Source organism: Carassius gibelio, chromosome B21 (assembly GCF_023724105.1).
Source record: "Carassius gibelio isolate Cgi1373 ecotype wild population from Czech Republic chromosome B21, carGib1.2-hapl.c, whole genome shotgun sequence".
NCBI lineage: Eukaryota > Metazoa > Chordata > Actinopteri > Cypriniformes > Cyprinidae > Carassius > Carassius gibelio.
Window position 1 is genome coordinate 9,051,650 of NC_068416.1, and position 17,106 is coordinate 9,068,755.

A 17,106-nucleotide genomic window follows, 5' to 3' on the forward strand; every position below is an offset into this window, starting at 1 on the left:
AATAATGCACATCACACCTCTGTTTATAAATTTGCACTGGCTACCAACAGCTGTTTGTATAAAATTCAAGGCATTGATGTTTGCCTACAAAACCACCAATTGCTCTGCTCTTGCGTTCTGCAAGTGAACGTCACTTTATTGTGCCATCTCAAAGAGGCTCAAAATCACTTTCACTGAACTGAACTGAGCCTGCTCTATTTTTTTCTTTTCTATCGGTTTTCTTTTTATTGTATGATTTTAAAAAAAACCTTGCTACATGTTTTGCATTAAGCTAACTGAGACTTTTATAGCACTTGCCTATCATTGCTCTTTTGATGATTTTTATTGCTTCCATTGTCCTCATTTGTAAGAAGCTTTGGATTAAAGTGTCTGCTAAATATCTAAATGTAAATGTACATTTATTAAGGTGATGCACAACAGACGAAGAGGTGCAGTTTCTAATGTTTATTTTGATAGTAAAATCAATAACAGAATTAGACTATCATGGTTACAAGCAGAATTGTGGTACCAACTCCTGGCTGATACAATACAGTGACATAATTAAGGATACTAGAAAGAAATGAAATCAAATAATAAGAGTCACAATAACACAAACAGACACATTTTGAAGATCAATCACAACTGCTTTTAAGCCTACTTCACATCTGTACACTAACAAGGCTCGATAAACCAAGCTGTTCTCCAACTAGTTGTGCCATAGGAAAAAAAAAGAAAGAAATAACAGTGAAAGAAAATGTCCTATGTATGTCGAAACCCAGCACAACACTGAAACATAAATAGAACAACTGTCAAGATATTGTATTTGAACAGGCATATATGTGAACTACAAATATAGACATTGCTAATAGGATCAAGTAACTGTTAGTTTCAGTAGGATACACTTCTGCAGAGTTTTGCTTAAGAATATCAACAAGAGATCTATGACAGAGCACTTAGCAATGAAATACAGCCTTCCTACTGTGACTAGAACCACAAAATAAAAATAAAAAAAGGAAATACTTTACACTTGGGGAGTACACACACAGTACTAGCTACTTAAGAATCCCATGCTAAATTATCAAGTAGAATACCATACAACATTAGAAGCACAAATTCACGTATCGTGTATTTTTGTTTTCAAATAATTGACAATCATTGTAAATTGAATGTTGTATGCATTTTCGAAACTAAAAAGAATCTAAACAAAAAGGTTTCAGTGGCCCTGGTTAAATTTTCGCAAACCCGCTTCCAATGTTGAAGGTCAATTTAGTCGCTTGATGGAAATTTGGCAAACGGTCAGAAGGGAATGTAAATCACTGCAGTGTAGAAAAATATGTGATCGGACAGGTGCGAGTGTTCCTCCACTACCTTTTTGATAACGTTGGATTCAGAATAGTGATTGGAGTGAGTCCGGTGCACTTCAGTGCAAGAGATCTGGGTCCAACAGTCCAAGTGACCCTACTAGCTCTCCATATCTTCCTCAATAGAAATTAAAATAAACAAACAAGCAAACAGACAATCAAAATAAGCTATCACCGCTACATTAGCACGGCCCTTTTCCCACCCAACCACTGGTTCAGTCCAAGTCCAACATGAGTGCCCGGTGTGGGGTCAGGTCTTGGCACAGGTGTTGCAGTGGCTTGAGCAGATGTCGTAAGAGCAACTTTATTTCGGAACGGTTTCTAGCATAAGATCGGGGAAGGAGAAGAGTTCACGGACCTGACAGCGCATGCCAAGTCACAGCTCTGAGAGTGTTCAAGTACGTATTTTGAAATTCAGCACCATGGGTGGTGAGACAGGACTCCTACCCAATGTCCAAGTTTTTTGAACCCAATAAAACGAAGAGCTTCTTCCCCCACCCCCATCGCTGTAAAAGGGAACCATACAGCGGAAACCACCAAAAGAAGACTCAACTTTTCTCTGAGGGAGTGATTGAGTGCAAGGAAAGCATCCCGACTGGGCGAACAGGGACGTCCGTTATCGGTTTGCTGGTCCACCAAGACTTGCCGACCGAATTCCGTCTCAGGACGATCTAGGCCGAGCAATGCGCACCTCTTTTTGTGTCATGGAAAAAACTTGTTTCTGTTCATTGGAGAACAACTGCTGAAGGCCATTTCAGTTCGTTGGTGAGTGACTCTGCTCCAGGTCATAGCCGGCGATCTGAGGAACAGTAGAACCAGAAGAATCGGGAGGCACAATAATCTTAAGCATTGGTGAAAGGACACAATGTTGACAAGGTTTGACATTGTCTTTCCAAAGCTTTTTGTCCTTCTTAACGGCTTCGGCAGAATCCACCACTGCGTATGTCCAACGTATATATAAAAGTTACAATGTATCATGTACAAATGGATTTACCTGCTTCTACCAAGGTCAAAACAAAGGCAGAGTCACAATTCCAACCAAGAACATGAACAGAAGAAATCTCAAATGGTTTATATGTGATATAAACATTTAAAAAAAAAAATGAGTCTATGATTGCAGCACTCTTTGGATAGTCTCTCAAACAAAACATATGGGACACAGTCTACGTTTAATCATATTGAACTCCACTGAAGGAAGACTACATTCATCTTTCAATGAAAAAACTGTATGAGGGCAAAGCAGCAACAGTTTCTCATCTGAAGCAAGCTTACTGCTCGACACAGCAGAAAAAAAACAAAAAAAGAATAAGAGAGAATTTCAGAGGAAACTTGTGATTTCATTCTTGGCATAAAGGGGAAAATCTCGTTTCTGTAGAAAATGTCAATAGATCAAGTTTGGGTTTTCATGTCTGAATAAGGCACCTGATTTTGCAGGCATCATTTCAAAAATAACATCAGAAATTCTGTAAAACCAAGTGCAATGTGGGTCTTTTCAGCTGCGAGCTGGAGTGCAATGGAGATGATTTACACCGAAGTATCAAAATGTATTTTCCCCACTTGTGCTCATTGGTTTGAATTAAGACAGTGAGACCATTCTTACGTCTGTTGCAAAAGCTCCATGAATATCAATTTAGCAAGGTTAGCATGCACGATAGTCATGTGTATATACAAACATATCCATGGTTTCAAATATCATATCTAAAGGGATCGAGTGTAGCATACAGGTTTGTAAATGGAACATTAACAAACAGCTGGTATGCATGATATGTTGGAATGCATCTTCTGCAGCTAAACCCATCTAAAAAGCTTGAAGGTCTTTTCTACTTTTGAAGAACACACAAGTTGAAACGATTACCACAAGATACAGAGTAACAAAATGCACAGAATGGTAAAATTATTCATCATCAAGGTCCATTAAACAACAGCATAAAAGGAAATTGAACATACAAAAAAAAAAAAAACATTCAACAGGTTAAATACATTGGAAAGAGCATGTTTATTTAGCAACAATAAGACAGGCCGCCTTCCGTGAAATGCTTATCAAATGCTTTGTCAGCTTATTCACCTTGTTGTTTACCATCGATAACCACTTTTACAATTCCAGATTCAATTATTAAAAAAATACAAGTAATGTAATCTTAAGCATCATCCTGTCTTTCTACAGAGTGAAACCTGCATAGTGCACCAATAAGAGTAATCTTTCTTTTATATAACAAACACATATCTACACAAACCATTACAAAGGAAAGGTGTAAATGCTAGTTTGAATGCTCTTGAGTATATACTGTAGCCATTTTAGAAGGATTCAAAGTATCCATTGAGATCGAAATGTGTTTGATGAACCCGCGGTATAAATATAGTGGCATAAGATCCATCTCTCGATAAATAATCGTTTACAGTATAAAAGTCATTGCTCATAGCTTGAATGTAACAGGGAATGATACTCTATACTACTTACAACATGATTTAGCAGCTTCGGTCCAAAATTATTGAATCATCAACAAAATGCAGACAATAAAAACAATCAATCAATCAAAGAATCGATGTAATAGCTAGCCTAATCTTTTTTTCAGGTTATTTTCAGCATCTCACGTTATGGGTGATAAAAAAAAATAAAAAAACCCAAGCAAACAAAAAAAAAAGCACGCAAATTATTCAAAAACAGAAGGCTACAATATTTCCCTTTGAAAAAGTAAAATGATCTAAATAACTGCAAAATATACTGTATTAAATGCGGCATAAACAATGAATTATATTTACTTTTTGTGAACTGGTATTTTTTTGTTTTCGATGCATATATCATTGTTTTTGGAGGCAGAAATAATTATAAAATAATTATAATGAATTCTTATGTGACAGCCCATTGTGAATGTTAATATCGAATCACACTATGAAGCAAAACAAACACACTTATACAAATGTGTGCATGTGACTATGTCTATGTGTGCTTTAAATATCTTTCTTTATATAAAAACAGAATAAGCAAAAAGAAAAGGAAGAAAGATCAAATACTGGCTTTTTCTTTTCCTTAACTGTTTGAATGCCACAGAGTCCCCAGGTTAAAACACTAAACTGCACAGCTCACAACCTCATGTTGAATGCGAGAGCTTGCGACAGCACACTATGATAACTACCAAACGCTCGCAAAACAACAGGTTGTCGACAGAAGGACAACATGCATTTCATTCTCCATATGCTCATTGTCACTTGCCATCAAGCTTATTTTACAGCTTTGCCACTCTGCAAAGCTTTGAGCTGTAGATGGCACAAAAAAGGCCGGTCTTTGTCGCCATAACAAATGGCTTTGCTGTCTTTAAAGAATGGATGGGTTCTTAAAGACAAAAAAAAAAAAAAACTTAATCCAATTGATTCCCCACGGCAAATGGAACTGCCTTACAGTACAGCGATATTTCTATTTCTATATATATATATATATATATATATATATATATATATATATATTTATTTATTTTTTTCTGCTGAGCTACTTTTTCATATAACTCAGATTTCCCCCAGCAAGTAAAAAATTACTTTAAAAAAATCCACGACAACAATACCTGTCTCTGGCCAGAGAGAATGTCAACACTGTACAACGACCTGAAGAAAAATCCAAAATAGAATTTGTATTTTCCATAGGAAATGTCTACCGAAGGCAAATGAAGATCTCACTACTCAATGAGAAACATACGAACGTCTGTCTCCATTCAAGACCTCTCTGTCACACTGCCCTGGTCAAGATGGCAAAAGTCAAGTACACACCGCAGCATTCAAACGAGGTCGGTTTAGCAGCAAATGGGAGGGGGAAAGCTTTTTTTTGTTTGTTTTTTTTGTGTCTAGACAAAGTGCTTTTGCATTCTTACATGTAATATACATTTATAGATATATACTGTATATATTTTCCACATTTAGAATAAATTTGAGTTCGTGTCTATGTACAAACAAAAAGTAGAAAAAAAAATTCAACAATGGACGGTATATAGAATCTTTACTATGCTACTAAAAGCAAAGAAACATAGCTTTACAAAACTCTTAGTTTAGATTTTAAAGGAAAAAATATTCTCCCTTCTTTGATCAAGCATCAAGAACAAAGTCACTTTTAAAAGGCCTTTAGCAAACTATTAACAATTCCACTTGGAAGAGATTTTACAGAACGAACAAACTCGCAGCAGCTTGAGATTTTGGTGGCAAGGAAATCTCACGAAAACACAGGTCACAACTCAAATAAGAACTTTTCTTTTTCATAATGAAAATGGAGCCGGACTATTTAAGTTTTTATGACATTATTTTCATCACAGTTAAGCACCTTTCCTCTTCAATTCTCATTGAAGTAATTCTCATTTTACTTAACGTAATCGTAAAGTACAATTGTAAGTATACATCACGGTAATGCGGTTTTGAATTGTTTGAACTATGGTATTGAGAATTTGAGTGTAAAGTGCATTTTTTTATAGGCTTCACTTTATGCAAAATATAATTTATGATTTTTTTCTTCTTTTGATACTGGGGTTAAAAATTACCTGGGCTTTTATTGTGAGATTGTTACAGTCAATTAAGTATAGATAAGGTATACATAAGATTGTGTTAAATGCAATTTTAAATTAAGATATTGACCAACAATCTATCGTTAAACGATTTGCAAAGGATCATCTGATGTCCTTTAGCAAGATAAGTGCTTTCAAAAGAGAGATCTGTGGATAGCACAGAAAGGAAATATAAAGGCAATCTCTACAAAAATATATACGCAATTAATTTTTTCTTTCAACAATAGTAAGAAGACAAGCATAGAAATGTTTCATTAACATTAATGAGTAACATCGTATTTCAGAAGGTAGCATCTTTAATGTATGCACAGATTAATGCGTATTCAAACTCTAAACAAGACAATGACATGTATCATTTTTGTATATGCACTCTCCTCTACAACTATAGAAAGAATAGTAAACCTTTTGGTTTCGTGACAATATCTTCTATGGGCAAAATAGATTTTAGAAATTTATAGCTCTTCTTTTAAATACGCGACAAAACTTCCGTCGGGGGAAACCAAATGGTGGTAGAGATATTTATGAGAACAAAAGGAACAGTACAAAATTTTACGAGGATGCAAATGAACGCTTCTTTCTGCAAAGATTTGGACCCAAGCAAATTTCACAGTTCATTAGAAATCCCTGACCCTACCATTTTTCCTACATTCAAAACGGTGTTAGCTAAGCTGTGCAAAACCTTACTTAGACTGGCTAGTTGCCATTTTTAAGTTGCATGTGTCTTTGGTACAAAAAACAAAACAATCAAAATATAGTGTGCAAATATCATATATTTTTTTTTTTTAATATGTGAATATTTCTTATATTACGACACGGCCCACCCCCCGAAGTACCCCAAAAAATTGGCCAGAGCCATCTTATGATACAAAGCACAGACTCTGTGGCATATATCTATATTCTCCACGTTCCTATGTACATTCAGAGTATTTCTGCAAAATGGTCCATTTGCGCTCTCTATCGAGTTTTATTTTTCCTCAACTCCACGATTACAAGGCACAATGAATCTTACTTGTATAAAGTACAAATATAAACAAAACCCAATCTGGGATTCAGCTTTTTAAGCCTCTTTCGCTGAGAATTTGCAAAACAACATCAAAGGCGTAGAAAGGAAAAGATTTCACCAGTGGATAATAATCAATCAATCTGCATATTTACAATAAGGGATTTAACTGACCATATGCTCAAGTCAAAGAAAGAAGAAGGAAAAAAAAACTCACACACTCTCTTTCTCTCTTACCAACCTGAGACGATCGCAGATCTGTGGGAAAGGGCATCTGAGGCCCGCTTCCTCACATGCTACTCTCTTGAAACATCCCTGTTCTACATATATACACCAAACATCAGTAACTTTGTGTTAAATATCAGTATTTGTATTCCTTCGCGTTTGCCTTGTTGTAGTTGTTGCATCTCAATTGATCATCACAACAATTGCTTCAAACAGGAATTCCCCCGGACACTTAATAAGTGTATAAAGTAGGCCTAACAAGGGTCAAATCGTACACGCCATGTTCAAAAACTTGCAAAGTCTGCATTTACACCTTTTTGACTGCCAAATCAAAGGAACTAATGCCTTCGTAGTTTCTCTGCAGAGTGTGCCTCTGCTTCCCAAAACTCTCAATGGGCATCTGACAGATTTAGCTGGACGCAAGAGAAAAAATTGCTACAGCAAGAACTGGTGCTCATTGTTTAGCTATGTTCTCTCTCTTTTTCTCATTTGTTGGAGGTATCTCGTATATTGGCTTTTAATATTTGCAAAATGGCGGCCTGTTAAACAATACCACCAGCCACATGCACACATGGTAGGAAATGGACTACTGAGTGCAAAGGTTAACTACTAGTTGCATTTCCATTGGTGCGCACAAGGTGAATATACACATACGTATGCACGGACAAGCGGTATCGTATGCATGTATTCACTTTAAATGTGAGGATGCGTCTCCAAGTGAAATGGGCATGCAGAGTGTCGGGCCGTTACAGTGTGGGACAAGAATGGCGTGGATGGCTTCGCCAGTCGGCATGACTCTACACCTTCGACGTGGGCACACGCAACCCCACCAGCCCTCCGGTGGGATCTCCTTTCCCAGTGTTCTCCAGGATCTGATTCACAAAGTCTGAAGTCTGGCCGGCCACTGGTGGCTGCACTGTATAAACAAAACGGAGCGTTTTAAGAAAGCCATATTTATGGTGTCAAATGGTTAATCAGGATTAATCACATCACAAAGTAACAGTTTTTGTTTACATAATATATGTTTGTGTACTGTGTATATTTTTAATGTAAATGCACATATATGCAGTATATATTTTGAAAATATTTCATGTATATATTTTAGTGCGGTCACATAATCATAATCACGATTAATTTTCTTCCTTTTTTATTTTGGGGTGAACTAGCCCTTTAAATGGATATACAAGATTACTGGGCTGTTTACTTCCCAATCTTTTGGGGAAACCTTGCTGAGATCATGAGCTTCCAACATGTTGAAAAAAATATCATCTTATGTTCTTTTAAAGTTGTTTTCGTAGCTTATATAACAGTAGGATGAGGTCATGTCATGTGGTGATGTGCTGATTGTGATGTGCTAACAAAAATGTATTCAGAAAACAGTTTCAATACAACAGAGGTCACAGCACGGAGCAAAACAATGAAAAGGCTCTTTAAATTCTTGAAGACACAAGAACACAAGGATAGCTTGATCACGCTTATAAAGCAAGTAGATTTCTTCCAACTCAGCTTTTTGAGGAGAAACTTGCTTGTATAAGATCACACATAATTAGCATTTGCAGTGTTAATTCTAAAAGCACGTTTACAAGTGTTAATAATAATGCAATGTAGAAAATTTTCTTACCTATGGTATCCTCAATGAGTTTATCCAGCTTCTCTGTCATGCTTTTTCCTTTGTCATGTGAGATATCCTGTACTCTGCTGACAATCTCTTCTTTGATTGCATTGATCACAAACAGCAAACGATCTGAAAAAGAAGATATTCATATCTTTGTCTCATTCTCTGCATATTTGGCAAATCTGCTTGGTTATGCGTATGCGCAAAAACTTAACTGATCTAAAAACAAGTCTTTCAAAAGTACACTCTGTCTGGTCAAGACAGAGACATTCTCCAATACACAATATCAAGCACTTCTTTTTATATTTAATTTCCATATCTAAACAATGTACCATATTCAGTTCCAAGGCCCCATAACTTGACTTTGTTGGCTTCATACTGCGCTTTTTTTTTCAGCCTGCAGGCCCTAAGAAAAAACACAACGAAGAATCAAGAACAGTATTTTGCTAAAAAATACATTTTGGTGTGCTGTATTTCAGCATTTTAAATCCGTAACAGCACACAATGTAGCTTAACTAGGCTAACTGTAAAGGTACTACTTTACAGGACTTTAAGGGAAAACGTTGGGATGGGAGCTTTAATAAAAATGAAAGCAGTAGTAGTTCAAGTAATAAGCAATATGGCTTTACCTGGATGCAAGTTTGTTTTTCTCCTTACGAGAGCGAGGCCGAGCGGTTAGGGGTAACTCACTAACCGGCGTCAGGTCACTAATGACTTTATTGAGTTTCCGGAGTTCATTGCCAATCTGAAGAAGCTTTCGAGGATTTGGAGTAAGATCTTCCACATCCGTCCGCCGCGACTTCTTCAGTGTGTATTTTCCTAAACAATTCAGACAAACATTCATGTTAAATAAGAACCCGATTCTGAAAAGTTGGGGCACTGTACAAATTTTGAGTAAAAAAGGAATGGAATAATTTACAAATCTCATAAACTTATATTTTATTCACAAAAGAATATAAATTAAAATAAAATAAATAAAATAAAAATTGTATAAAATGTATGCATTTAGCAGACGCTTTTATCCAAAGCGACTTACAGTGCATTCTGTCTATCAATTTTTACATTTCATGTGTTCCCGGGGAATTGAACCCCCAATCTTGCGCTTGCTTGCTTGCTAGCGCAGTGCTCTACCAGTTGAGCTACAGGAACACTATAAATGATATAAATATATATATAACAAATAGATAATAATATAAATAACATATCAAATGTTTTAATGGGATTAGTGAAATAAATCAACTTTTTGATGATATTCTAATTATATGACCAGCACTTGTATTAGACTAGAATGAAACACCATTCCTATTCCTAAACTTGAGCAACTTGTCTCCTCAGTCCCCAGACGTTTGCAGATTGTTATAAAAAGAAGAGGGGATGTCACACAGCGGTAAACGTGGCCTTGTCCCAACTTTTTTGAAATGTGTTGATGCCATGAAATTGAAAATCAACTTATTTTCCCCTTAAAATTATACATTTTCTCAGTTTAAACATTTGATATGTCATCTATGTTGTATTCTGAATATAATAGTGAAATTTGAAACTAATCGTTGCATTCTGTTTTTATTCACAATTTGTACAGTGTCCCAACTGTTTTGGAATTGAGTTTGTATTATCAGGCTTAAAGGAAGATTTTAAAAGATCTTTAATGTCTTTAATAAATAGTTAGGAAAACCTACTTCTCTCCCTATGAATTTTCTAAATTTCATAAAAGCGATCTGCTGTAATTATCTGTAACATAAACTGAACAGCCCCTTCTTTGTTCACAGATTTTATATAATGGACAGTGAATGTCTCACCATGGTGCAAGCCATTCTTTTGGTACATGTTGCTGGGAAGCGTGTCTCTGTCCCATTCGGATGGTTTCAGCATGCGCTCCTGTTTAGATGGGATGAGCTGCTCGCTGTACTCCCAGAAGTATCGACGCTTTCCCCTCTTTCTGGAAATTCCAGCCGTCAGGCCTTTGACATCATCAGCCATGTCAATGTCACATCCTGTTGAAAAGATAGGATAGTAATGAGTGAAGAAAGAAATGGACAATGATCTATTCCTATCCTGCATTAAAACAAACTTAACCATTATGATCTCATAAGTGCACAATCATGATTCTCAGTTCAACCATAACAAGTCTCAAGGGCTCATTCAAGATATTAGCAGCGTCACAGTTTCAAATTAGGGGAGTTTTCATTAGAGATGCAAAAACAGTACTAAATATGAGTTCCGATACTTCTGTTTTGGTATTTACTGTTATGTATACTAGTATTTGAGTAACATTATAATTTTGAAGTACAGTGCAGTTAGACTGATGATTATTATTTTCATCAAATATTAACTTAAACAGATATACAGCAGATTATAGCAGCATAACGCAATAAGTAAAATGTTGCATTGTTTACCAACAACTTTTGCAACACTTCCATGTCCTTTAGATCAACTTAAAAAAAAAGCAGTTTTTCATTTCAGGCTTCATTTATGCCGACTAGCTAACAAAAAATTGCAAGAGAAAAAAAAAATGTCCATTGAGTGGCATTTCCAATTCTTGTTTTTAACAGATGGAAATGTGGGTCTCTTCAGTTTCCAACAGGATGGGTGGAGGAGGACATGCTTACAGTTTGACACAAATTATCATACTTCAAAGATCCCTATCTAAATGTGTTCTGTCATCTTAACTGGCTTCACTAGGTCTGCACTATTTGACAAATTCAAACCTGAAATCGCAAACTGCTGCAATTTATCATATGCACTAGTCTTTTTTTTACAAAAGTAAAATATTCATAATGTAATTTAATAAATAAATAACTATGTTTACTTCGCTATCTAAATGAGGACATTCCATAGACATCAAATATTGTCAAAGGAAACACAAAAACCAACGAGCAATTACGGTTAAAATGATCATTTTCGATGTGCTCTATGTATGCGAGTTGATCAGTGTTCATATCTGAAAAAAAGCCTAAATTAAATCGGTTCATTTTATAAAATGATCCTGTCTGTTCAAAAGATTTGGATTAAATCACACAATCTGTATGCATTACAATCTTTAATGGATTTATTTTCATTTCTGGATGAACCATCCCTTTAAAGGAAAGAATGAAGGTAACCAAGTTTCTGGTTCCCATTGTCTAAAATCTCTAAAATTATTAGCTCCATAATGCCACTCCCAAAAATAAAAAAATAGATAGATAGATTTTTTTTTTTTTTTTTTTGGCTGGCATCACAATCACACTGATTGTCATTTATGTCTTATTTTATATAACAAAGTATTGGATAAGATTGCCTGTTACTTTCACTTCCCCTTGATTATTTGCACACAACCTTACAATGCACTTTCCAAATCCCTAAAATGAACTGGATTTCCCAATGCTACTGTAGAGCAATGACATTCTAGAAGAATTAATGTTACATATTCTCTCTTCCTGCTCACTCAGTAGAAGGCCCATTTGTGCTAAATGTACTGTGCACTCACTTGGTGGCAATGAATTTTGGACCTCTGAAAGTCTGAATATACAGCGCAGCATGTATCGATATAAGTATCATTATCAATGCATCTGGCTACAACAGAATCAACTAAAACATAGTTTCCCACCTGGCTCTGAGAATGCATCACTAACGTAGTCGTCTTTGTCACCCTCATAGTCCTCATCGTCGTCCTCCTCCTCCTCATCTTCCTCTTCATTCTCCGAGAGCTCATGTTCACTGCCAAACCCTTCATCATGGTCTTCATCATCTAGATCCAATCCCTCCTCCTCTTCTTCCTCTTCTTCGCCTTCTTCCTCCTCTTCTTCCTCCTCTTCCATGTCAGCAGTCGCCTCCCCTGCCAGCCTGGCCCTGGTTAAAAATAAAGAGTAGTTGTGCTCTTCCTCCTTTTTGTCAGCGGCAGACGCGTCGGATCCAAGGGCATTCACGGTGAGCAAGGTTTCACTTTCGGCAGTTGCAGGGAAGTGCAGTGTGTGTGGCACGGTCTTCAGGGTCCCTATTTCTGCACCAGGACAAGTCGGTACCTCACGTTTAGGTGTCTCCACTCTCTTTTCGCAGCTAATGGAGGATGCCGTGTTTGCAACAACGACGGCTGGATCCTCGCTGATCTGCGAAGCTGATGACTCATGCTCCTGGATAAGGGGAGAGGCAGAAATGCTAATCTGGGTGGAGCTCTCTACTATAGGCTTTCGTGGTAAGCTGATGCGTACCCTGGCTTTGCGCACATAATCCATGTTGTCCAGAAGTGCGGGAGAGGCTTTGCTAGGGCCTTGAAGCTGGGCCTTGGCCATTGTGTCAGTGCTGGAGGCAACAGGCCAGGTAGCTTTCTGGGATCCCTCAGGAAAGTCTGGCAGAAGGTTGCGACTAGATGAGGCGCTGTTTGCAGAGCTGCTGAGTTTGTTGGTCTTTTTGGCCATGGTGGGAGGTGGAAACAAAAGCTGCTTTTGACCCACCAGCAAATCCGGATGGTAAAGAGTGTCACAAACTGGCTGCGAGTCCTCACTGTTGAGCTGGGCCAGGGTCGGCGTCCGGCTTATCACCTCCTCATCCTGGTAAGGGCTAGAAAAGTCATCAAGGCCCAAGAAATCAACTTCCTTTGTGCCCCAGATATCACAACTGGTGAGGCGAGTGTATTTCGTCAAGTCCTCCCAGTATGTGTCCCACTGCTCAAAGTTTGAGCTATAAGCAGGGTCGTTGTCTGCTAGCTCAGGTAGATGATCCATGCTGTCTAAGTCTTTGCAGTCTCCGACTGTGAAAATATCTCCTCTAGGGCTCTGGCGACAAGTCATGTCCCGATCCTGCAAACATTCAAAAATATTACTCAACTTTGTACCAATTGTCATTAACATAACCCTGCGTAATCGCATTCCAACTTTTACATGGTCTAAACTTTACCTTGAGTTTGTAATTAAAGGGTTAGTTCACCCAAAAAATGAAAATTAGCCCATGATTTACATACCTTCAAGACATCCTAGGTATATATGACTTTCTTCTTTCAAACGAATCCAGTCAGAGTTATATAACAAAATGTCTTTGATCTTCCAATCCTTAGAATGGCACTCAGCGGGTGTTACAGTTCTTCAGTCCAAAAGAAGTGAAATCAAGTGCATCCATCCATAGTAAAACATGAATAAGACCACCTGTGGCAAATCGATGCGTTCTTGTAAGAACATATCCATATTTAAAATGTTATAACCACTTTTCTGTAGCTTGCTCTAACTGTTGTACACAGAAGCTGTTCTGGGCAGATGACATAGGACATATGCGTAGCGCATGTGCCGGTGAAAATACGCTAGACTCACCAAAACCAATATTTGTTTACAAGAGCAAAGAAAAACCTCCTTTTGGCTTATATCAAAATCATCTGACATTTTTCTCTACAAATCCTCATTTTGTACTTCTAATTTGAGCCAAGTGTTTTGTTTCGTTCTCTCCTCTCTGTTTCTGCATTTGTCACTTCTCACCTGTGCAAATGCCCATACGTCCTACGTCTTTCCGCCCGGAATGAACGCATGTACGACAGTTACAGGAAAGGACAGAAAAATGTTTATAAATTTGTAAATATGTACATTTTTATTAAAGCAATGCATGGATTTGCTTCAGAAGGCCTCCATTAACCCACCCCTGGAGCTGTGTGAGGCGTGTTTTTTACTATGGATGTATTCGTTTAATATCACTACTTTTGGACTGATGAACTGTAACACCCACCGAGTGCCATTCTAAAGCTTGGAATAGCAAAGCCATTTTTTAATACAACTCTGACGGGATTTGTCTGAAAGAAGAAAGCCATATACACCTAGGATGACTTAAGGGTGACTAAATCATGGGCTAAGTTTAATTTTTGGGTGAACTTACCCTTTAGTTCTGAGTTGTCAGTTTTCAAGATTTTACACTGCTTATTTGTAAGCCCTGTGGTAATGTTCTTATTTTCATATTTATGAGGTTAGTAACTTTTACTTGACAAGTACAATATGAAGCCTGGTTTAATGACTGCTTGTCCATTTGTGGAAGATATTAGATTTCTCATATCACGGTTATTGTGGCCATAAGAATTCACAATGTCGATATATCGTGATATCTATAGAAACCTTGGGGGGAAAAAAGATATCAGTCATATCATTTTTTTTTTACTTTGTTTATTGAGTTTTCTTTTTCACCCAACGAACATAAGGATACTGATAAACGCAGGGCACAAGACTCTGGCTTTCTCCGTCTTCTTTGAAGCTCCTATGAAATAACAAGAGAGAGAGTACTGTCATGTTCAACAATATGATGAATAAATATCAATGGTAACATTTTACAATAAGATGTCATTTGTTAACATTATTGTATTAACTAATATGAATGAACATATTAAAAACATATTTATAAAAATGTATAAATCTTCGGTAATGTTAATAAAAATAGAGTCATTCATTGTTCATATTAGTTCACAGTGCATTGATGTTTACAAACATAACTTATGATTTTAATAATCCATAAGTAAATGCTGAAATTAGCATGAACTAAAATTAATAAATGTTGTGGAAATATTGTTAATTCTAAATGTTAAATAATGTAATTAACACATTAACTAATGAACTTTATTGAAGAATGACCGCAGATGAGGCATTAAGTGCATGTCACTGCGACCATGTTAATATTTTAGTTTAATGTAGCAATTTGGTTGCTCAGTTTTTCAAGATCAGTTTTAATCGTATAACAGTTAACAGGTTTGAACAAAGAAATAAAGTGTTACTAGTCACAGACCATATTGATTGCAAATACAAAAAAAGACAAGTAAGAAAATGTGGTACTTATTAATATAATACCCTTTACTTTAAGGGTTAGTTTACCCAAAAATCTAAATTATGTCATTAATGACTCACCCTCATGTCGTTCCAAACCCGTAAGACCTCCGTTCATCTTTGGAACACAGTTTAAGATATTTTAGATTTCTTAAAATATCTTTCTCTCAGTCCCTCCATTGAAACTGTGTGTACGGTATATTGTCCATGTCCAGAAAGGTAAGAATAACATAATCGAAGTAGTCCATGTGACATCAGAGGGTCAGTTAGAATTTGTTGAAGCATCGAAAATACATCTTCGTCCAAAAATAGCAAAAACTATGACTTTATTTAGCATTGTCTTCTCTTCCGTGTCTGTTGTGAGATCGTTCAAAACACTGCAGTGTATGATATCCGGTTTGCAAACGAATCATTCGATGTAACCGAACTGAACTGAATAGTTTGAAACAGTTTGCGTCTCCAATACGCATTAATCCACAAATGACTTAAGATGTTAACTTTTTTTAATGTGGCTGACACTCACTCTGAGTTAAAATAAACCAATATGCCGGAGTTATTCATGTACTCAAACAGTACACTGACTGAACTGCTGTGAGAACTGAAGATGAACACAGAGCCGAGCCAGATAACGAATGAACGATTGACTCGTTCTCGAGTCAAGAACCATTTCTTTTGGACGCGTCCGATTCGAGAACCGATGAACTGATGATACTGCGCATGTGTTGTGTGATTCAGTGTTAAGCAGAATGACACCCAACATGTCTGAACCAAACTGTTTTTTCTGGTGATTGATTCTGAACTGAGCCCAGGTTAACCGAAGGTTTGAATGAAGGGCAATCATCACCAATGACGTCATTACGTCGAGCGCAAATGAACCGGTGAACCGTTTTCTTAAACCGGTTATTTGAACTGTCCGAAAAAACTACTGGCGATCCGAAAACCGATGCTACTGGTTCTTGACTCGTGAACGAATCAATCTTTTGTATGTTATCTGGCTCGACTCGGTGTTCATCTTCAGTTCTCTCTTCACAGCAGTTCAGTCAGTGTACTGTTTGAGTAAATGAATTACTCCGGGATAATGCTTTATTTTAACTCAGAGAGAGTGTCAGCCACATTAAAAAAGTTAACAGCTTAAGTCATATGCGGATTAATGCATATTGGAGACCCGAACAGTTTCAAATGTTTCAGTTCGATTTGGTGAACTGGTTCAAGAAGATCCGGTTACATCGAATGATTCGTTCGCGAACCGGATATCACTAAACTGCAGTGTTTTGAACGATCTCACAACAGACCCAGAAGAGAATACAATGCTGAATAAATTCGTAGTTTTAGCTATTTTTTGACCAAAATGTATTTTCGATGTTTCAAAAAAACTCTAACTGACCCTCTGATGTCACATGGACTACTTTGATGATGTTTTTCTTATCTTTCTGGACATGGACAGTATACCATACACACAGTTTCTATGGAGGGACAGAAAGCTCTCGGACTAATTAAAAATATCTCAAACTGTGTTCAAAAGATGAACAGATGTCTCACAGGTTTGGAACAACATAAGGGGGAGTCATTAGTGACATAATTTTGATTTTTGGGTGAACTAACCCTTTAACTCTCTGGTGCTCCT

At 36.9% G+C, this 17,106-nt stretch overlaps 1 protein-coding gene across 2 annotated transcripts in view; it reads right to left on the reverse strand.

Moving 5' to 3' along the window:
- Positions 1-429: 429 nt before the first annotated feature.
- LOC127986433 (CREB3 regulatory factor) overlaps positions 430-17,106 on the reverse strand; it is a 36,040-nt gene continuing 19,363 nt past the window's right edge. Inside the window, exons 4-10 of one of the 2 annotated variants that reach the window (XM_052588680.1) lie at positions 14,827-14,922; positions 12,305-13,493; positions 10,518-10,712; positions 9,351-9,540; positions 9,054-9,127; positions 8,728-8,850; positions 430-8,022 (exon numbers count right to left, since the gene is read on the reverse strand). In XM_052588680.1, coding sequence (XP_052444640.1) covers positions 7,904-8,022; positions 8,728-8,850; positions 9,054-9,127; positions 9,351-9,540; positions 10,518-10,712; positions 12,305-13,493; positions 14,827-14,922 — 1,986 coding nt within the window. In that variant the 3' untranslated portion in view covers positions 430-7,903. The remainder of the gene's footprint in view (positions 8,023-8,727; positions 8,851-9,053; positions 9,128-9,350; positions 9,541-10,517; positions 10,713-12,304; positions 13,494-14,826; positions 14,923-17,106) is intronic. The other variant, XM_052588681.1, reaches the window with a different exon arrangement.